Genomic DNA, 22,818 nt, shown 5'->3' with positions numbered 1-22,818 from the left:
AAAACCAAAAAAAATATAAAAGGAAAACAGTGCTCCAAGTTCTTCAATTAGCACTGCTTCAACCAGGAAATTGTGGGTTCCAGGCTGCAACAGAGCAGGTAATGAGCCTCATGTCTGGTCCACTATCTGTTCAAACCCTCCCCCTTTATTTGGCATTTGACTCCTAGCAATAGTCTTGCATGGGATCAGAAGTGCCATTTTGAGCCCAGTTGCCAATAGGAGAGTCCACAGATCACTCCTGCCCACAGACATTGGGAAGATCCTTGGTAGGATTCAAGGGAGGTAACTCAGGGAGAGGCATGTAAGTAGTGTTGTCTGATGGGTTAGGGGAAGGGGGCATGTTTGGCACAGGAGTTAGAGCTACAGCCTCAGCACCTGGCTCAAATCCCATGCTGCTCCTTGTGACCCTGGGCAAGTCACTTAATCCCCCATTGCCCCAGGTACATTAGATAGAGTGTGAGCCCACTGGGATAGATAGGGGAAAATACTTGAGTACCTGAATATAAACCACTTAGGCCAGTGGTCTCAAACTCAAACCTTTTGCAGGGCCATATTTTGGATTTGTAGGTACTTGGAGGGCCGCAGAAAAAAAAATAGTTAATGTCTTATTAAAGAAATGACAACTTTGCATAAGGTAAAACTCGTTATAGTTTATTAATCTTTCCTTAATTGCTTCTGATAATTTCAGCTATACACAGCTGAAAGCAGTGCAACATGCAGAATGATACAGGAAAGTGCTTGTGTGGGGTTACAGCAATGAGGCGGGCAACGTTCCAGAACAATGGTAACATACTGAGGGCCTCAAAATAGTACCTGGTGGGCCGCATGTGGCCCCCGGGCCATGAGTTTGAGACCACTGACTTAGGCTATAAGTGGTATATAAATGCTTAAATAATAAAATCTGCACCTACCCTATTCGTAAGAACCCATGTCTAAAACAGCAGCTGGCACATACAGGTGTCTCAAAGCAAAGTCAAAAACTAACAAGGAACTTTTTAATACAAGTCTACTTTGTGGCTATGTCTAAACCACTTCCCTGCCACACCCCTGAAAATCTGTATATTCCAACAATGTACACATGCAAAATAGTGACTTCCTAAATTCACACATAAACAGTATCAATTTAGATGTTTACAATTCAAGATGCTTCTGAAATGACCTCCTTAGTGGTCCACATTTTCAGTCGTTAGTGAATTCTACAAATTGCCTGATTTTGTTTTATCTCCATTATTCAGTTCACATACTACTATATTTTACTGTGTATTTATTTTTAAGACATGCCCTCTGGATAGACCTTTTGTATTACAGCATTGAAGCTGAAGCAATTCTTAAATGCATGACTCATTGCAGACATAAATTATAATACATTAATATCTCATCATGGCTATTTCACATACGAGGGGGCCGCTGTGCCTTATTCTGTATTTTTATACTTCTCTTTAGATTTATTGCAATCTTTTTACATTCAAACCTTTTATTGTACATCCAGTCATTGGGGTTGGGGGTTGCAGCTTGCATCGGAAACATTAAAGAGGGGGGGAGGGAAGGGGTATGTGCGCACACATGGTGGGATGGGGTGGGGGTGGAGGCGAAGAGGGCTGGGGAGGGGCACCACCGCCCCAGACAGCTCTCACCCTCACTACGCCACTGGGTGACACTGAATGGAAGAGGAGAGAGAGAGGGAAACTGAATGGCATGGGGAGATGCTGGTTGGAAGAAAGAGAGAAAGGAGACACATGGATCAATCTGGAAAGAGGAAATGAAAAATGTATTTACTTTTTTTGATATACAGGCCTCCTTCACAGACGGAAGAAGTAGATAGAGATTTAATAGTAGGCATTCAGAATATATCTAAAAAAGGGGAAGTCTTGCTAATAGGTGATTTTAACATGCCGGATGTTGATTGGGGTATCCCTACTGCAGGGCCTTCTAGAAGTAGGGAGATTATGGATTCTCTACAAGGAGAACTGTTCCAGCAGTCGGTAATGGAACCCACACGGGATGGTTTCATACTGGACTTAGTGCTTACAAACAGGAAAAGTGTTTCTGATGTTACAGTGGGTGATCATCTGGCATCCAGTGATCACTGCATGGTATGTTTTAATATTAAGATGGGTATAGAAAGGGCTCATTCAAAAGCAAAGGTTCTAGACTTTAAAAAAACTAACTTTGTTCAGAAAGGGGGGGGGGGGTTTACATCAAGGAATTATTGTCTGGATGGGGACGTCTGGAAGGAGTGGAAATGCAGTGGGCAAAACTGAAAGGAGTTATCTAAGGAAATACTTTTTTACAGAAAGGGTGGTAGATGTGTGGAATGGTCTCCCGGAAGAGGTGGTGCAGACAAAGACTGTGTCTGATTTTAAGAAAGCCTGGGATAGACACGTGGGATCTCTCAGAGAGAGAAAGAGATAATGGTTATTGCAGATGGGCAGACTGGATGGGCCATTTGGCCTTTATCTGCCATCATGTTTCTATGTGACTAAGGTACAGGTGCAGGCACTTATACCAGCTGTAGGGCCGAAGTAAATAATTATACCTTAAATGTTAGCATGTTTCTGCCTTATATACTAGTATTCTATACAGAAAAATAGGCACTTACATTTGTTTATAGAACAGATTTGAAATAGGCACCTGTTTACTCCTCTTATCCTAGGCATTTTGTTATAGAATTACCCTCCACAGATATCTACTTATCTTTATATAACACTTGAACAAATCCTGGAGAAGTTGTATCCAGAATGAGTGCATAGACACTGCTCTTGCTTGAGATCATCTGTAAATGTTAGGGTGTACTGTACACATTTATTTTATAAAATAAATATATAATTCCACCCATGAGCAGTCCTATATTTTCCCCTGAAGGGGCTTGTGCTGATTTGCACTATGGATTCTTCTAGGCATTACCTAATTTTATAAGAGTCCTTTTATGCACCTAAAATGGTGTTTTGGATATGAACCTGGTTTTATAAAATTACCCTCCACATGTGCCTCCCTGGGGTATAGAGTGCAAAAGGGGGGTCTAGGACAGGTAAAAGAACATGAAGCATGGGATGGGGTGGGGGAAATGGTGTTCTCCTGGACCCTCTATTTCAGACTCAACACCCCCAAAATACCACTTCTTTCCTTTACAAATGACTGCAGGAAGAACTTGGTCTTTGGGGACAAGATAACGTCATCCTTCACTTCCATGGCCTCTTTATCTCCCTATGGAGTTGATGGTTCATCTGGTGAGTACAACTGCTTCTCTAGCTGTATTACTGTTATACAAACCATATAAACACATTTATGAATTGTCATTGACTACGTATACAGTATATGACCTTGTTATTTCTCTCAATCCATTTTGAAAAATGTTTTTCCCCTTTTTATTTTTTAATTCTTTATTTATTTGAATAAGAAGCCAAAAAATAGACTTAGAGACATTTGGAGCATTGAGATAAAACAGTATATTTCTGCATCTTGATGGCCACGAATTTGGATTTGGAGGTTAAAATGTACAGCGTTAGCTTCTATGAGACAAACTTGGTTATTTTTATTACATAGGATTTTTTGGACCCCAGTTCATTTACAAAAATTAGACAGTTCCAAGTCTAACAGATGCTGGCATTGTCATAATGATATAGGGACTTTGGATCATCTGTTATATTATTGTCCTTTGATACTTAATTTCTGGAAGTCAATTTGGGGACAAATTAATCTTATTTTTGATTCAGCAATTCCCTTAACCTATGAAGTCATAATTTGGGGTACGCTTTTACATGTCAAGCCTTCTTTGGATAAATATAAAAGTCATCTTTTTGATCATGATGGGAATAGCTATTCAAATGGTTACACATAATTGGAAGAGCTATGACAGACTGAATTACATGTTTTGGTGGACAAATGTTTGTGCCATGTATAAATATGAGAGAATGAATGCGGAGTGTTTGGGGTTTAGTAGTACATTTAATAGAGTGTGGAGCCCCTTGACTGTATTTGTTACATCATAATAGTTGTCATGTATTTATTTTTTTGTTGTTGGTGGTTTTCCTTACACATCCAGGGGAGGGAAATGTATTTTGATTATTAAAATTACTTAATTATAATTTTGTAAACATGTAATTGTCTTCTTGTATTAATAATTGGGAGGGGGGGAGAAAATGATTGTTTTATGTATAAATTGTGTATTTAATAGTGTGTTTTATGAAATATTTATGTTCAAATAATTGTATTGCACTGTCAAAGTTTAAAAATTAATAAAGATTTATAAAAAAATAAAACAAATTATTAATTTATAAATTTTAACATTTTGACAATCTTGCAAGTCAAAAAAAAAAAAAAAAGAAAAAATATCATGCCGGCAAACATTCAACAATGAAATATAACAATTTCACAACAAGAAATAAAGAAATTTTTTAAAACAGCAAGTTGTAGTTAGTCCGCTATGAGTAGAGACGGAGCTGAAATTTAATTGAGATTTTAAGGCGTGCCTGATTTTAAGGCCAAATGGGATCGGCACATGGGATCTATTCACAGGGCAAAGGTAGGGGAGGGACATTAAGGTGGGCAGACTAGATGGGCCGTGGGCCCTTATCTGCCGTCTATTTCTATGTTTCTATGTTTCTATGTTTAAGAATACAAAAAGTAAAGGGAAAAAGTAAAGATGAGGCTAGTTGACTCTCAACATTTTCCTTATTGAGCTAAACGACTGCAACAAAACTCATATTATGGTAATAGGTTGCCCTTTAGCAGAAATAAATTTTGATAACTGATGTGACTCATAGAAAACATATCTGTTTTCTTTAAAAACCAAAACACATTTACAAGGGTATCTCAGAACGAATGTTAAGAACATAAGAATTGCTGTTGCTAGGTCAGACCAGTGGTCCATCATGCCCAGCAGTCCGCTCACACGGTGGCCCTCTGGTCCAAGACCAGCACCCTAACTGAGACTAGCCCTACCAGCACATGTTCTTGTTCAGCAGGAACTTGTCCAACTTTGTCTTGAATCCCTGGAGGGTGTTTTCCCCTATAACAGCTTCCGGAAGAGCGTTCCAGCTTTCTACCACTCTCTGGGTGAAGAAGAACTTTCTTACATTTATACGGAATCTATCCCCTTTCAACTTTAGAGAGTGCCCTCTCATTCTCCCTACCTTGGAAAAGGTGAACAACCTGTCCTTATCTACTATGTCTATCCCCTTCAGTACCTTAAATGTTTCGATCATGTCCCCTCTCAATCTCCTCTGTTAAAGGGAGAAGAGGCCCAGTTTCTCTAATCTTTCACTGTATGGCAGCTCCTCCAACCCCTTAACCATCTTAGTCGCTCTTCTCTGGACCCTTTCGAGTAGTATCATGTCCTTCTTCATGTACAGTGACCAGTGCTGGACGCAATACTCCAGGTGAGGGCGCACCATGGCCCGGTACAGCGGCATGATAACCTTTTCTGATCTGTTCGTGATCCTCTTCTTTATCATTCCTAGCATTCTGTTTGCCCTTTTTGCCGCCACCACACATTGCGTGGACGGTTTCATCAACTTGTCGATCAGAACTCCCAAGTTCCTTTCCTGGGAGGTCTCTCCAAGTACCGCCCCGGACATCCTGTATTCATGCATGAGATTTTTGTTACCAACATGCATCACTTTACACTTATCCATGTTGAACCTCATCTGCCATGTCAAAGACCATTCCTCTAGCCTGATTATGTCACGTTGCAGATCTTTGAAATCCCCCTGCGTCTTCACTACTCTGAATAACTTTGTATCGTCCGCAAATTTAATCACCTCGCTTGTCGTACCTATGTCCATATCGTTTATAAAGATGTTAAAGAGCACGGGTTCAAGCACCAAGCCCTGCGGCACCCCACTGGTGACACTCTTCCAGTCCAAGTATTGTCCATTTACCCCACTCTCTGTTTCCTATGCTCCAACCAGTTTTTAATCCACGTGAGTATTTCACCCTCGATTCCATGGCTCACAATTTTCAGAAGTAGTCATTCATGTGGAACCTTGTTGAACGCCTTCTGAAAATCCAAATATACAATGTCGACCGGAGTACTTGAGGTCTCAAAATAAGAAACTGTTTCCTTCTCTTCTGAGTTGGACGAGATACCGCTGGATACATTCTTATTAAATTTGACAAAAAGGAAACATATTTATATTTAAAGAAACAATTTAAGAATCCATTCCCTATCGGAATCTATTGCAAATTGTACCAACAAAGTGGCTGACACCTGGGCCTCCGTATCCGTTCTCTCCAGGAAATTAGATATGTCCAAACTATCAGCAGATAAATTCTACTGGTTAGGACTTTGTGCCTTTATTCTTCTAGGTAAGTAATATATTTTGGAGAGAGGTGGATATGAGGCCTCCGGTACTTTCAGAATTTCATTCAGGTATCTTTTAAACATAACTATTGCAGTTATTGGAAATTGTTTAGGAAAATTAATAATCCGCAAATTGGTCTTCCTAGTATAGTTTTCCAACATTTCCTGTTTAAAGTGCAAAGTTGCACTATCTTTAATCCAAGTCAAAGCTTGGGTTTCCAAAGTTTTTACTCTAGCTTACACTTTATCTGATTTATTTTCCAGAGTCAATAATATTGCCTTTAATTCTAGATTTTCTGAGAGCACCGTAGTACACTTTGTGGAAAATTGCTCCATTTGATTACCTAGAGAGATTTGTAAATTGGAAATAGCCTCCCAAATGGATTCCATGTTGCTAACCTTCGGCCTCTGTAGGGGAACAAACTAGTTCTAAGGCCCAAGTTAAATCTCACAGTACCTGATATCACAACAGTAATCTCCGAAGTTACTTGAGTTTGTTGCAGTTCACTCAGCTCCTCCTGCTTCCTTTCTGGGTCAGCCCTCACTCCCTGCTGGATTGGCAGGAGGATGTCTTGCATCGGACTCACGTCTAACCACCCCTCCGATGCTTCAGGGCGCATCATCGGGCTCTGCTTCTCCGGGGACAGTGTAGCACCCTCAAAGTAGAGCTTGCGTGCCTCAGCTGCATGCTCTCTCCAGCTGAGGAATTTTCCATCAGCAACTGTAGTTGGGAGCCCCGCTCCACAAATATGTCCATCGGACCGGTTTGAGTTGCAACAGGATCCTCCAGGAAGACTCGGGTCTTTGATTTTCTCTTCACCATTAGCTAAGCAGGAAACAAAATTCAAACAGACCGCGGCAGCGTCTCCATGGAAGCATCAAGCTGCCATCTTGCTTAAGCTCTGCCCCGTTTTGCCCATTTTTATACAGATTTCAGGGCTTTATGTTTGAAAGATAAACCTGGAGGAGTGGAAGATTAGCTTAATGGTTAATGAATTGACTGAAAATCTGGGAAACTGTACTCCTTGTAACCCTAGGTAAGTTACGTCACCCTCCATTTACCCAAATAGGAGGAGGTGCTCTAAAGTTCTCAGCCCTACCAAGACGAGAATGATGTGGATATGGATCAATTAATGATCTGAAACAATGTCAAAACAGAGAATTTTGTTTCTGCAAATTGGAACTTAACGAAATAAGGTAACACTCTTTTCAGCTACAGTGGCAAAATAATGCTCAGAATTTAGGAAGTTTGTTGGTTGGGCTGAGAACTTTTCAGCACCCCTTCGTATGCAATAAAAGTGAGCCAAGTATAGGGCCATCAGCCCATTGTGACATCACTGATGAGGTTGGCTCTTAGGCATTGGTGGAATGAGGCATTGTGACATCACAATCTTAGCTCTGGAATGTTGCTACGAGGGGGGTGCTGAAAAGTTCTCAGCCCATCCAAGAAGAGAATGATGTGGATATGGTTCAATCAATGATCCGAAACCATGTCAAAAACATAAAATTTTGTTTCTGCAAATTGGAATTTAACGAAATAAGGTAACACTCTTCAGCTACAGTGGCAAAATAATGCTCAGAATTTAGGAAGTTGGTTGATCGGGCTAAGAACGTTTCAGCAACCCCTTGTGCAAACACTTAGGCCCCCTTTTATCAAGCCATGTTAGGGTTTATTATCGTCAGCTGCTACCATAAAAGCTGCAACTCTCAAAGAATTCCTATGAGTGTCGGAACTTGTACCGCAGCAGCCAGCGATTTAAAAAAAAAAAAAAAACCCTAACACAGCTTAACAAAAGGGGTTCTTAGTGTGTGAGCCCACTTGGGACAGAGAACTGCTTATAATAAATGTAAACTGTTCTTGCTGTACCACAGAAAGACGGTATATTGAATCCATGACCCTTTACCTTAACAAATTTCTGGAATTAAAAAATATATATATAACAACTGACATTGTGGAACACTATATATGCTGAACAAGCAGGACCTTCTCTAATCTGATGTTTATTTCATTTAACAAAATAGTGCCAAAAGTAATAACTTAATTCCAGGTCTGTCTCTTATACTGTACCCTTTCATTTCCATAATATGTTGCTCAACAACACTGATCGTTTGATTAATGGCCACGACGACAGCATCGTTAACAGAACCGGAATCAACAGTTACCTGCAAGACAAGAAATTCAATTGCAAAACTCCCCTGTTTTCATTTTTTAAAAGTATTTTTTGATCAATAGTAATAACTTTCACTGGCACACATTACTAAGTTACATTACTAAGTTCTGGTTGAGAACAGTTGGCACCGTTTGTATAGACAAGAGAACATGTATTTTTATTGTAGTTACCAGTAATTATAAACCAAGAAATTAATATGGCCAGGAGACCACTAAATTCACATCTGCAACTCTCACGCTTCTGGCAGAAAGTAGAAACAATAGTGACTGAGAGGAAGAATAAGGGCAAGACTTCATCTACCATTTTCTCAGTTCCCATATCATTAAAATAAAGTATAATTTTATTTACCATAACACTTCCAGGCTTCATGGGAAACCAACAGGAAATGCCCAATGAATATACTGTACATGTGTTCTCAATGGTAGTAATATACAGTACAGGCATATCTGACCATATATATTCATTAGGAATATTCTGAAAACCCATTCTGGTTAAGAACATTAGAGGTGCCATACTGTCTCAGACTGACCCCCCCTTCTATGAAACTGCACTAGCAGTTTTTAGCAGAGAGAGAGAGAGCACGGAGAGCTGCGCTGCTCCCGACGCTCACTGAATTCCTATGAGCGTCAGGAGCAGCGCGGGTCATTCAGCACGGCTCCCCACACTAGAAATTGCTAGCGCAGTTTCGTAGAAGAGGGGATAAGGGTCCTTGAATCCTAGCATTTTGCCTCCAACAGTGGTCAGTACAGCACATGGTAGTATCAAAAGGAATAGATCCATTCTTTTCTGTTCATACACAGAGATAAGCAATTTCTTTTCCAAGCCAAAAAATTGTCTAAACCCTATATTCTATAAATGGTGCCCCACTGGTGTCTAAGTTAAGAGGAAAATGCCATTTAAAAGTAATTTCAAGGCACCTACCTGCGCTTAAAAAAATGGACCCAGATACATGCCTACGGAGGCACTTTACAATACCTAACACCACTGTAGGCGTGGCTAATTCCGTAAGTGGCATTAGGCACCATAAAGTGCCTCTATAGGAATGATTCATATCAAAGGTAGGCCCCAGAAATGTAGGCCTTGAAAACCTTGGCCAACATTTCCAGTGCCTGCCTTTACCAAAGGTGCAATTCTCTAAACAGCGCCGTTGCATGACTGACAGCCACCGAAAAGAGCATCATTTAAACAATCTGGGCCTTAATATTTTTAGGAATTGGGCAACATTTTGGGAAACAGGAAGTGTATTCTGAAAAGATGGGCTCCATTTTAGCCAGGGTGGAACCGGATAGCTGGTGCTTACATTTTAAAAAGAAGATTGAGTAGCTTTTAAACTTTCTGTCTTATCACAGCTTAAATGAGGATAACTTCTCCCTTCACAGTGAAACCCAAATGAAATTGGATGAACGGTTCAGAATTTACCACTGAAAGACACATTCCCACTAGGGCAGGGGTGTCAAAGTCCCTCCTCGAGGGCCGCAATCCAGTTGGGTTTTCAGGATTTCCCCAATGAATATGCATGAGATCTATTTGCATGCACTGCTTTCAATGCATATTCATTAGGGAAATCCTGAAAACCCGACTGGATTGCGGCCCTCGAGGAGGGACTTTGACACCCCTGCACTAGGGTTACCATATGATAAAAAGAGGACAGACTGAGACATCCAGGTTTTATTTCCACTGAAAGCAATGGAAGTAAAACCAGGATGTCTCAATCAGTCCTCCTTTTTCTTGAGCTATATGGTAACCCTACCACTGATGCAATAAGCTTATAGGGCTTGTTTTCCTGTTAGAAGCGTGGCTAAAAAGGTTTCTTCTTACATTAACATTCACTTGAGCCAGAAGTCCTCTTCCTTCTTGGTCTGTGGCTTGGGCTTTGAAAGAAAATGTTCCAGTCATTCCTACTACTGACAGTACAAAGATCTGTCCTGTTTTCTCATCAACACTGAACATATTGCTTGGTGGATCCAGCAGCATGTAGCGGAGGGTGCCATGTTCCCCAGAATCTGGGTCAGTAGCCTGCATTAAGGTAAAGCATAAATAATGCACACTGTACTGTAGGTTCTGTTAGCGCAGAACTGGTGTTAGTTTTTTTTCTGTTCTACTGCCAGTGTTTGTGGTGAAAACAAACATTTTCCACTGTTTTTCATGTGGAAGTCAAATATGTTTCATGAACAAAAGAATTCAATACCACAAATATGTGGGAGAAATACCACCCAAAAAAATGTAAACGACTAAAACATAAACCGGCAGAGCATGTCACAAAGAGAATCCAATGAAATTTATGGGTGAAATACAGCACTTCACAAGCCTTAGGTGAAACGGGTCCCGTTGGGAATTACATGATAAGTGCTTGTCTAAATTGCTCTACAAATAATTGGTTTTTAGAGACTTTGAAATGGTCTTTTCTTGCCTTGAACTAAAGATTTGGAGTTTTTTTGCTCATGATAGAAACTAGTCCTGTTTAATATTTGCAATTCAGCTGTCAAGCTGTGTACATTGAAACTTTTGAGGCTTTTCCTCCAATGTTTGCATGAATGAGTGTGTTTTAACTTTCACTAGTTTGTCAGGGGTGGGGGCTCACAAATCCAGTCAATGCTCGGTTTGTGAGGCACGATTTGCTCGTCTTGAAAAACACTCGCAAACCGTGTTACTCGCAAACCGAGGTTTGACTGTATCTCCCTGTAATTTCATCGAGTGTCCCTTAGTCTTTGCATATTGGGTGAAGGCTTTGGGGGGTACAAGGGTGAGAGAAAAAGAGACTGGGTAAAGGCTGGGGGGAGGTGCATGTAAATGGGAGAGCCTGACTGTGCATGCATGTGTCTTGGGCCTTCAAATGTTATGAAATATAAAATGTGGTCCCGGATAAAATAAAGGTGGAATAAGCCTACTCTATATCTTCAGCTGCTGTTGTTCCTCAGAGCTTTTCCCAATCAAAGCCACTTCTGCTCAGTGTACTGTGCATCCTCCAGCTATCAAAACCTGAAAAGATAGATGCCTTTCTTTGTTCTCCAAACCCTTAAACTTTCATATTCAAAGGAGTTTCTGATTACTTGGGATGGTGGAACGTGGACATCATACCTACCAAATCTCCTGCACTAGCCAGAAGTCTCCGCCTTTGAGAATCTATTTCAAGTTCAAGTTCAAGTTTAAGTTCAAGTTTATTTATTCTTGATGAATCGCCTATTTAAATTGCTAGGCGATGTACAATAATAATAACATATATTAATAAATTAAACAAGTACAATGTTAATGGTGACATAAAAACAAATTTGTTGTTAGTTAAAATTTAACACACTTAACAAACTGAGTGTAGACATAAGTTTAAAATAATTTTGTGGGTAAGACATACAAGACATGTGTGGTTAAGAGGGGGAATAGTTACAATTTTTGATAGAAGAGAAGAAAAAACATAAAAGGGAAGAACAAAAAGGGAGGTTATAATAGCTGTTTAAAAAAAAAAATAAATAAAATAAAAAACCAGGTAACGGTTAAAAAATAATCGATTTTTTCTTTGTCCTAAGATCCATACGCATCTTTAAAGAGAAAGGTTTTTAACGTTTTTTTAAACAGTGTTAGGTCTTTTAGTTCTCTAATGTATTGTGGTAAAAGATTCCATGAATGTGGGGCCATAACTGAGAACATGTCTTTTTTTCTAGTTCCTATCATTTTAATTGAAGGCACGGAAAGAAGATTAAATGAAGATGAACGAAGTGATCGTGTTGTACTATATGGGATAAGCCATCTGTTAATAAATTGGGGTTCATTAAAGTTTAAAGCTTTAAACACCAAAAGCAGTAATTTAAAGGTGATACGATGGCTTATAGGAAGCCAATGGGATTTAATCAGCAGTGGGGTAACATGATCATATTTTTTAGCTTTGTAAATTAGTTTCACAGCGGTATTTTGTATAAGTTGCAGCCTTCTTTTTTCTTTTTCCTGTTCTCAAAGCAACAGCAGTGCATCCTCCTGCTAATGCTGCCTCTCCTGTTGACATGAGTAGGTGCAAGCCTCACGAGTTGGCCTGCCCTGCTCCTGGCCTTGTGATACACAAGATTGAATCTTGTTTGCTTCCATTCTCCCTTGGCATCTCTGCTTCTAAAAGCAGGGGATCTGGAAAAGTGCAAAGTGGGAACAGTGCAGGGGGTGGAATGGGCCTGGGGGTATAGAATTCCTCTCCTTTGACATCTCTGAGACACTCACACAAATTTCAAATCCAGTTTTAAAACATTTCTTTTTAAAGACGCTTTTGATGCATAATCATCCTTCTAAGGATGCTTTAAGACTTTGTTAGCGCGGCCTTTTCGGCCGACCTTCTGGTTTCCTTTTATTCTTGCCTTTTATTGTTCTTTCCTATATTAATATTGTTTTTTCTGCCCCCTTTTTCCTCTTGTTCCGGTTAGTCATTGTCTACTCGTATGTCTCTGTCTTATATTTAAGGGCTCCTTTTACGAAGGCGCGTTAGCGGTTTAACGCGCGTAATAGCATGCGCTAAACTGCCAGCTGCGCTAGCCGCTACCGCCTCCTCTTGAGCAGGCGGTAGTTTTCCAGCTAGCGCAGGGGTTAGCGCGTGATGAAAAGTCACGCGCGTTAAAGCCGCTAATGCGGCTTCGTTAAAGGAGCCCTAATTGTCTATAGTTTAGTTTTTTCTTCCCTTTTTTTAAATTTTAAACTATGTATAACCACTTTGAATCTTGATAAGGCAGGATATCAAATTTTAATAAACTTGATTGATAAACTTGAAACTTGATCATACAAGAGGGAGACTTTTTGGTCAGTTCTTGATTATTTTTCTTTTTTTAACAGTTAAAATTTTTTTAAAAAATCAAATTACAAATGTAGGGTCATGAAATGGTTAACTGTTGTTTAAAATATTGCTCTGGTCTACATAGCTGAAGAAAGTTTACAATCTATTGACTTCATCTGCCTAAAATGTATGTCCCTACCTTACCACATTGTAAGCTGAATAGATAAGAGTTTGAGCCATGATGTGCCCTGCCCTTCTGTACATATAGCATTTAGACCTGTAAGATTTAGATAAGCAGAGAAATGAGCTAGTTTCCTATAGGACTATAAGTTGTACCCCTGAACCTATCATAAGTGCTGGCTTAGGACCAATATTAATTGTAGAAAGTTATAGAAGTAACAAATGAAAATGGTAGTTTTTGCATATATTAGTTTGCAAAAGGGCATAAAAATCTGTGTATTTCCTGTTTCTGACCCTCTAGTAAGCAGGCTATTAACTGCACTAGAGTCCCGGCATGCTGTGAATAAAATTTCTTGTACTTTCTTCACGCCTCTGACTTTGTGTGTCCAAATGACCTTTCACAACCATCTGACAAACAGTTGATCCCTCAGTGTACTAGTCAAACAATATTCAAAATTTACACAAGCCAGCTTCCCCCTCCCTGCCTATCATATCCCTTAACTCCAACAGTACTTATATACTGTAACCAATATCATCCTATTCATACAATCAGTATCCCTTATCAGCAATGCAATGCTGGCAACTCCACAGCCTTTATCTTCCCCCAGTTCTGAATTTTCGATAACAGCCCCCTCCCCCAATACTGAACCATTATGAGGCCAGTGGTGCAGACTGGATTTAATGATTCTTTCAGGAAATTATAAAGAAAACTTTTATTATGTTATGTTATGTAATGATAATGTTTTATTGTGTTGTATGTGGTATTATGAATGTTAAGTTATTGTTTTAATTATGAATATACTGTGGTAATCCACTTTGTATAAAGGCGGAATATAAGTAATAAACTATAAACAATTTCAATGGGTAGAATTAGGGACTATAAATACTACTCAGCTTTGAAGATGCAAGTTCAAAACCAGAGCTGTATAAAATATCTCCCTCCTGAAACTGGGTAACTTGGCAGTCTGTAAATTTATCTCATGCGTTCTCATTGTGGATATCATGAAAAATTGTTTAGTGGTGCAGTTCCCAGGACAGATTTGGAAAGCCCTGCCTTAAGGGGTACTGGAAACCTATTTTTCATCCCCTCTTAGAGTAATGGCATTCAATAATTTATCTACCTGAGTATGAACGAAAGTAGCAAGCGTGTTGAACCAAGTCTGTGTATGTTGTGACATGTCAAAGTTACTCATGCACAGTTGCGGCTCAGTGTGAGTCTAACATTCCAAGAAAAAGGATGTCAGGAGAGTCAAGTAAGAAACTGCTAGATTTGGAGCACCATTCAGTGATAACGTTTATCACAAAAGAAGGGAAAGCCAAAGGAGATCCATGAACGCATAACTGTAGTTTATGGTGAGTCTGCCCCATCATTCTACAAAGTAAAACATTAGGGCAAGCAGTTTAAGTGGGGTAGAGAGTCTGTTGAAGATGACCCTCACACTTGATAGCCTGTGGAAGCAACTTGCCCAGAAATGTGCAAGAAAGTCGAGAATTTAATTTTGTCAAACAGACGAATTAAGGTTTCCCGAATAGCTGAAGAAATAGGCATCTCAGCAAATACAGTTTGGAAAATAATAATTTATGAAAAGTTAGGCATGTCCAAGGTTAGTGCAAGATGGGTTCTAAGAATGCTGATGCCATATCTTAAGGCCACAAGGCTCTAGTGCTGTCAGGAGAACTTGGAGATGCTCTGTGAAGACCAAGTGAATTTTTTTCATTGTTTGGTGACTGGAGATGAGACTTGGGTCTATCACAGAGATCCTGAGTCCAAAATGGAGTCAATGCAGTGGAAACACAAGTCATCCCCCATCCCAAAAAAGTTGAAGACTGAAAAATCTGCAGGCAAAGTCATGGCAACTGTCTTCTGGGATGATGAAGGACTCTTGCTTCTGGAGTTCATGCCACATAAGACAACCATAACTGGGGAGAGTTATGCCAACATAATAATCGCTTTGTGGGAGTCAATCAAGGAGAAAAGATGAGGAAAACTCACAGCAGGCATGCTGCTTCTTCACGACAGTGCTCCGGTATGCATGTCACAACAATCAAAGGCTGCCATCTGAGAATGTGGGTTTCAGCAGCTGAACTATTCTCCCTACAGTTCTGATCTGGCTCCCTCAGATTATTTCCTGTTCTGAGTTTTGAAGAAATCTCTCCGTGAATAGTGGTTTTCAAGTGATGAAGATGTCAAGGAAGCTTTGACGTCCTAGTTTGAAGGTCAAAAAGAAGAATAATTTTAAAGGGGTTAAAGTCATTGCAGGAAAAGTGGAAGAAGTGTATGAAGCTATCAAGGTACTATACTGAAAAATAAAACAAAATGTTTTGGAACTCTTTTCTTTCCTACTGTGGTAGATAAATTATTGAATGCCCCTCATAGAAGTGGAATGGAGATCACATATACAACCATTCAGAAAATGCTCATAAAAGTAATTTTAGAGTTGAATCCACATGTGCTTTTTTAGCCTTAAATGCTGCAAATACAAAGGATGCATTTAAAATCATTTGCAAACTATTTCCCCTTGTTCATAGTTTGTATGTATGATTTTTATGGCCTAACCCAGGTTCAGTATCTCCACCTGGGAGACTGATGAAAATGATCAATAGAGCACGAATAGTAGACAGAGGGTTTTAGAAGAATGTATAGTCATATTATAGGAATGTAAGTTTTATCTCTAAAAAGCATGGAAAAAGAAGAAAATACTTAATAAGAAAATGAAAAGAATAGCGTACCTCCACTTTAATAACTGGGAATTTAAATGAAACAGAATTTAGGATTCTTGTAGAATACAATGGTTCCACAAATGATGGCATCTCATTTACATCTTCCACAAAGATGATCAATTTAACTCTATTTTCAGATAACAAACCTTGAAGAAAATACAAAGAAGAGGGAGCAGGTAGAAATACCTCTAATTTATACTACTATTGTAGAGAGGGCAGAACAAGGTTGGATTTCAAATTTGGGTGTCCATGTGCAGGAGGAAGGGAGAGAGGAAGTAGTCTTCCCCTCCCCCTCTCATGCATTGTCTCATGTCCACCCCATCGTAACATAAATACATTTTTAAAACGCCCACAAATGGGACCCAGCATGATTTGATTGCACAGGAGAACTAGCAGAAATTGAAGCAGCAAATAAAAAAGGCTGCTCACTGGTTTCTCCTGGCAACTGGACAACATGTACATTGTAAGTAGAAGTAAGAAGAACAGATAGACTTCTGTGAGAGATGGTAGCTCTGGTCTTCCACCCTTACTTTCCATGTAACCAGCAGCTGACTTCTCAGGGTAAAACTCTGCTTCGTGAGTCATTGAATTAGCACATCTAAAAACTCCTGTTAAAACATTTAGGTCCTAGGCAGGAGCCTAGTTCTCCCATGCATAATTTCTGCTCTGCTCATGTCTCCACCCCTCACCTCAGAGTCAGGAAATCTTTACTTGCAGGCAGCAGCTGCAACTTCCTGAAAACCCCCCAGCTCAGACTATGTTTTCTGGCACACATTCACAGGCTTTGCTGTAGCCACACACCATCCTCCTACATGGAAATCTCTGTAGGAGGAGCACAGCTTATGAGAAAACACCAGCTCACAGGCTTTCTGCTGACTTTTCTTTCAAGATTTCTGAGTTGCTGCTGCTGTGGGCATGACTCAAGAGGACAGTATCATGGCACAAGGCTTACTGTAGATGGCAGTATGGTGCTAGTACCCTGGTGCCTATGAAAATTTGACAGCAGAAGCAAATGCTTTTCTTGCCTATGCTATGCCAAAACTCAGGCCTGGTAGAGAAGACAAAGATCTTAAAAAGCACTCTGATAACTTTTTAAAACTGGTATAATTTTTCTGTAGAGTGCTCACAGCAAAATAATTACCTTGCACCGTGGCAGATACTGCTTGGCACATCACATTCCTGGCAAAAAAAAACACCCTCACCTGCTGAAATATCAGAGAGACTCTCTTGTGCTTCCACTGTAATTATATAAAAAGATCTTTCCTCATAATTAAGATTTTTCAAAGTCCTTAATTGTCCATTGTTTTCATCCAAAGTGAAGTGCCCTACAAAAGAAGTAATAAGATTGATTTTCAGTATTTATGGCTTTCAGGATATAAACACGTGGAGGGGCATAATCAAAAGAAAAAACTAAGTCCCATTTTGTTCTAAGTCACTAGGCGCAGAAAGTAGGCAGCAAGGAAATGTCCATTCTATATTAAAAAAAATGTCCAAAATGAGGTATTTTTTGAGAATGGCCTACCTCTACATTCAGCAATGTAATCGCCCAAACTGCCACTACGTCTGTCCTTACCACACATTCCCGACCATTCCCACATTCTTCTGCAGGCCCAAAACAAGACCTTTTAGGCGAAGGAGGGGCCAGTCCTTCGCCTAAAAGTAGGATTCTCTAACCAGCATCTGTCATAAACAATGCCGGTTTCAGAATCCTGGAACCGGCGTCCCCCCCCCGCAATGATCATGGCAGGAAAGATGCCCAATCTCTCCCGCCGAAGAACACAACCCACCCTGCACCGGTCATCGGCAGGAGGGAGCCCAAGCCCTCCTGCTGGATCCCCCCCCCCCGAATCCCCTTCCCACCTGACTGTGCACCCAACACCCCCGGATCCTCCCTCCACACTCCTCAGGACCCCCCTAACTCCAATTCCCACCCCTGGACCCTCCTCTAACTTTAATAGATGGACAGCCAGACGGGTCCTCCATCCATCTGTCCATCCCACCTTCCTCTGAATGGTGGGCCTGCCCCCTTCCCGGTGCATTGTGGGATGCACCGGAAAGGGGCATATGGCCTGATCTGCCCAGGCGCCTAAGGCCCCGCCAATAGGAGGGGCATTAAGCACCTGGGCCAACTGGAATTGGACCAGTTGCCTAATGTCCATCCTATGGGCGAGGCCTTAGGCACATGTGCGAACCAAAGATTCGGTTGGCTCATGTGCCTAAGGCCCCACCCATAGGAGGGGCATTAGGCAACTGACCCAATGCACCGGGAAGGGGCAGGCCCACCATTCAGATGCCAATTCGTTCTACAACATAAGGTTCTCTTTTGAGTGACATTGATACTATTGGACCCCTGAGGAAGGAATGTTCTTTGAAACATGGACTATGTTGGGTCCCATCTTCTCATTTCTGAGAACCATCAGTTAGATTATCACAATCCATTTATTCCAATAAAGTTCCTGTACTTTGTACATCAACTTTGCAATTCTTTTTTTGCTTCAGTTGATTGACTTCCACTGCAGATCTGTTGGACGTCTTTTGTTTTTGAATGGGCTTTCAACATGTTCATATGGTCAAAAGCACAATGTGATTTCCTGGACCGCTTTGTTTTTGTTGCATTATCCAACTTCCCCAACATCTCCCCCCCCTCCCTGTTCACCAGACATGCACACAAGACCTGTGCCTACTGCACAGCTCTTGTGGGCATGCATCAGGAACATTCTGACCCCTTTACCAATCAGTGCTCAACACTAACATGCATATAATCTGCATGCTGATGAGTACTGGATACTAAATGAAAACTGGTGCTCTGACCAGTGGTTTCCAGTGCTGTTCTCTCCAGCACTGGAGATCTGTGCATTTGCCCCTAAACTGTGTTACGGAAACAAATTAGTACACACTTCTCCTCTTCAATGTTTTCAGCATGCATATAAATGGCATGTACTTACCACCTTCATTGCCAGCTACAATTTTGTATGTCATGTGTTTTCCCGAACTTCCCGCAAAAGTGTAAACTAAATGTTCGGCTCCTGTATTTTCGCTCACAGTTGTGCTAATGCTGATTTTAAAAAACCCAAAAGAAAGAATATAAGAATAGATTGAATGTGTGTGACATAAGGGATGATATTCAAAGCAATTTAGTCATGTTAAGAACATAAGATTTGCCGCTGCTGGGTTAGACCAATGGTCCATCGTGCCCAGCAGTCTGCTCATGCGGAGGCCCTTGGGTCAAAGACCAGTGCCCTCCCTATTTGAGTCTAGCCTTACTTGCGTATGTTCTGTTCCAATAGGAACTTATCCAACCTTGCTTGAATCCCTGAAGGGTGATTTCCCCTATAACAGCCTCCAGAAGAGCGTTTCAGGTTTCTACCACTCTCTGAGTGAAGAAGAACTTCCTTACGTTTGTACGGAATCTTTTCCCTTCTAACTTTAGTGAGTGCCCTCTCTCGTTCTCTTCACCTTGGATTTGCCCATATCATCTGACAGAACTAATTCCGATATAGAAAACATATCCTGCGGCTGCCGCCTCCTACCGGGTTAGCAGTAAAGTAGGAGGACAGGGCAGGGTGCAGAGTCTGACAAGGGGAGGGAAGGGGGCTGGGTGCAGAGTCTGACGGGGGGGGGGGAGGGAAGGGATATGGGTGCAGAGTCTGATAGGGAGGGGGGCTGGGTTCAATGCAGTGCCTGACAGAGGGGGGAGGGAAGGAGGCTGGGTGCAGAGCCTGACAGGGAGGGAGGGAAGGGGGCTGGGTGCAGGGGGTAGGGAGTTGGAAAGGCAGGGAGGACAGATGGTCAGGGGGTTGGGAAGAAAGATACGGCACATTCTGGGAGAGGGTTGGGAAGGACAAATGCACGGGTGGGGGATGTTAGGAAAGGAGGAAAAGAGAGATGCTGCACAGGTAGAGTAGTGGGAAGGGAGAGAAAGAAATCCTGCTGGTGGGGAAGGGAAAAGGAAATTACATCTGCTGTCTATATTTTGCACTGTTAAGGAAGAAGTGCATTTGTTTCTATTTCTCTGGGGTTGTACTGCATGCAGTCTTAAATCTTAGGATTTTGTTCATCTATATTAGTACTTTTAGTTTGTGGTCCCGTATTTGCATAGGGGTTATCTGTGTTCTGGTAGGAATGAATATTGAGAAACATACAGTGTGCTTTATATAATTTAATTTTGTAGTTAACCATTGTGTGTTGTTAATAAGATTATATTGTGTGTGTATATACTTGAATTTCAGCAAAGCATTTGACAGCATACCTCACCGTAGATTGCTGAGCAAGATGAGTTCTTTAGGATTGGGCGACACATTGACCAAATGGGTTGGGAACTGGCTTGGAGGTAGGCTTCAGAGGGTAGTGGTGAATGGCATCCCCTCCGAAATGTCAGAGGTGATAAGTGGAGTGCCACAGGGCTCCGTCCTGGGCCCGATCTTGTTCAACATCTATATAAGAGACTTGACAGAAGGGCTCCGAGGTAGAATAACATTATTCGCCGATGATGCCAAACTAAGCAATGTAGTGAGCAAAAGCACAACAGACAAAAATTCAATGGCAGACGATATGATGCATGACCTACTTCTACTGGAGCGCTGGTCTAGGTCCTGGCAACTCAGTTTCAATGCCAAAAATTGCAAAGTCATGCACCTGGGGAGCCGAAATCCATGCAAGGTTTACACCCTAAATGGCGAGATCCTGACAAGAACTGAAGCAGAAAGAGACTTGGGGTGATTGTCAGGGAAGACATGAAATCTGCAAACCAAGTGGAGCAAGCTTCATCCAAAGCAAGGCAAATCATAGGTTGCATACGCAGGAGTTTCGTCAGCCGTAAACCGGAAGTCATTATGCCACTGTATAGATCCATGGTGAGACCGCACCTGGAGTACTGTGTGCAATTCTGGAGGCCCCATTACCGCAAAGATGTGCTGAGACTGGAATCGGTCCAGAGAATGGCCACCAGGATGGTCTCGGGACTCAAGGAGCTCCCATACGAGGAGCGGTTAGGGAAGTTGCAGCTCTACTCACTCGAGGAACGTAGAGAAAGGGGAGATATGATCGAGACATTCAAGTATCTCACGGGCCGCATCGAGGTGGAGGAAGATATCTTCTTTTTCAAGGGTCCCGCGGCAACAAGGGGGCATCCGTGGAAAATCAGGGTCGGGAAACTGCACGGTGGCACTAGGAAGTTCTTCTTCACTGAAAGGGTGGTTGATCGCTGGAATAGTCTTCCACTCCAGGTTATTGAGGCCAGCAGCGTGCCAGATTTTAAGGCCAGATGGGATAGACATGTGGGATCTATCCGCAAAGATAAATAGGGTGGGTCATTAGAGTGGGCAGACTTGATGGGCCGTGGCCCTTATCTGCCGTCTATTTCTATGTTTCTATGTATTACAATTAGTACTAATATGGGGGCCGGGTCTGTGGCAGAGCTTGTGGGCCCCCCAAACAAAAAAGCGTTCTGCTGCCTATGATAAGGTGACCATACGTCCTGTTTTGACCGGGACGGTCCCGTTTTCAGACCTCCTGTCCCGTTGTCCCCACAGACAGCTTTGGGAGGTCGAAATGTCCTGTTTTCAGGGACAGCGTCCCGAAGCTGTGCTCGGGGACAACGGGACAGGCGATCACTTCCTGTCCCTCCCTGCCGCAAAAAAAAAAAAAAGCCTCCCCATCTTTCCCCCTATCTCTGCTCTTACTGCCCTGCCGCTACAGCTGCTAAACCCAACAGAAAGTCTTCTTTCCGACGTCAATTCTGACATTGGAGAGGACGTTCTGGGCCAGCCAATCGCTGCCTGGCTGGCCCAGAACATCCTCTCCGATGTCAGAATTGACGTCAGAAAGAAGACTTCCTGTCGGGTTTAGCAGCTGTAGCGGCAGGGCAGTAAGAGCAGCAGACAGGGGGAAAGATGGGGAGGCTTTTTTTTTTTGCGGCAGGGAGGGAAGGAGATAGGTAGGTAGGCAGGCAGGCAGCCTGGCTTTGGCCAGGGAGGGAGGGAGAGAGGTAGACAAGCAGGCAGGCTGGCTTGGGGGGTGGGAGTGGGACAAAGTGTGGAAGGCAGTGAGAGGGACATAAGAAGGAGGCACTGGGGGCACTAAGGACATGGGAAGGAGGCACTGGGGGCATTAAAGACATGGGAAGGAGGCACTGGGGGCACTAAAGACATAGGAAGGGACACTAAGGACACAGGACGGAGGCACTGGGGGCACTAATGACACAGGATGGAGGCACTGGGGGCACTAAGGACACAGGATGGAGGCACTGGGGGCACTAAGGACACAGGATAGAGGCACTGGGGGCACTAAGGACATGGGAAGGAAGGAGGGAGGGAATAGAAAGGGACAATTGTTGGGCCTGAGTGCAGAAAGAAAGAAACAAAAGAAAGGATACACAGACAGAAGGAAACGCAACCAGAGACTCATGAAATCACAAGACAACAAAGGTAGGAAAAATGATTTTATTTTTATTTTAGTGATCAAAACGTGTCAGTTTTGAGAATTTATATCTGCTGTCTATATTTTGCACTATATTTGTCTATTTTTCTTTAGTTACTGAGGTGACATTGCATATTTGAAAGTCATTTGCCTTGACATCTTTGAAACCCCCCAAATATAATAATAATTAACATTTTCTCTGTGTATAGTGTGCTTTGTAGTTTTTTTTAAATTTTATGGTTACCATTATGAATTAATAAGATATGTGTACATGAAAAATGAAT

The 22,818-nt window shown here is 41.7% G+C and overlaps 1 protein-coding gene across 1 annotated transcript in view; it reads right to left on the bottom strand.

Moving 5' to 3' along the window:
- LOC117357839 (protocadherin Fat 3-like) overlaps window positions 1–22,818 on the bottom strand; it is a 154,974-nt gene that overhangs the window by 81,350 nt on the left and 50,806 nt on the right. Inside the window, exons 11-15 of the mRNA XM_033939002.1 lie at window positions 19,063–19,172; window positions 17,320–17,442; window positions 16,127–16,263; window positions 10,291–10,488; window positions 8,370–8,464 (exon numbers count right to left, since the gene is read on the bottom strand). Of these exons, the coding sequence (XP_033794893.1) occupies window positions 8,370–8,464; window positions 10,291–10,488; window positions 16,127–16,263; window positions 17,320–17,442; window positions 19,063–19,172 (663 nt within the window). The remainder of the gene's footprint in view (window positions 1–8,369; window positions 8,465–10,290; window positions 10,489–16,126; window positions 16,264–17,319; window positions 17,443–19,062; window positions 19,173–22,818) is intronic.

Source organism: Geotrypetes seraphini, chromosome 3 (genome assembly GCF_902459505.1).
Source record: "Geotrypetes seraphini chromosome 3, aGeoSer1.1, whole genome shotgun sequence".
In the NCBI taxonomy this organism is placed as follows: domain Eukaryota; kingdom Metazoa; phylum Chordata; class Amphibia; order Gymnophiona; family Dermophiidae; genus Geotrypetes; species Geotrypetes seraphini.
This window is presented reverse-complemented; position numbering and strand designations above follow the sequence as displayed.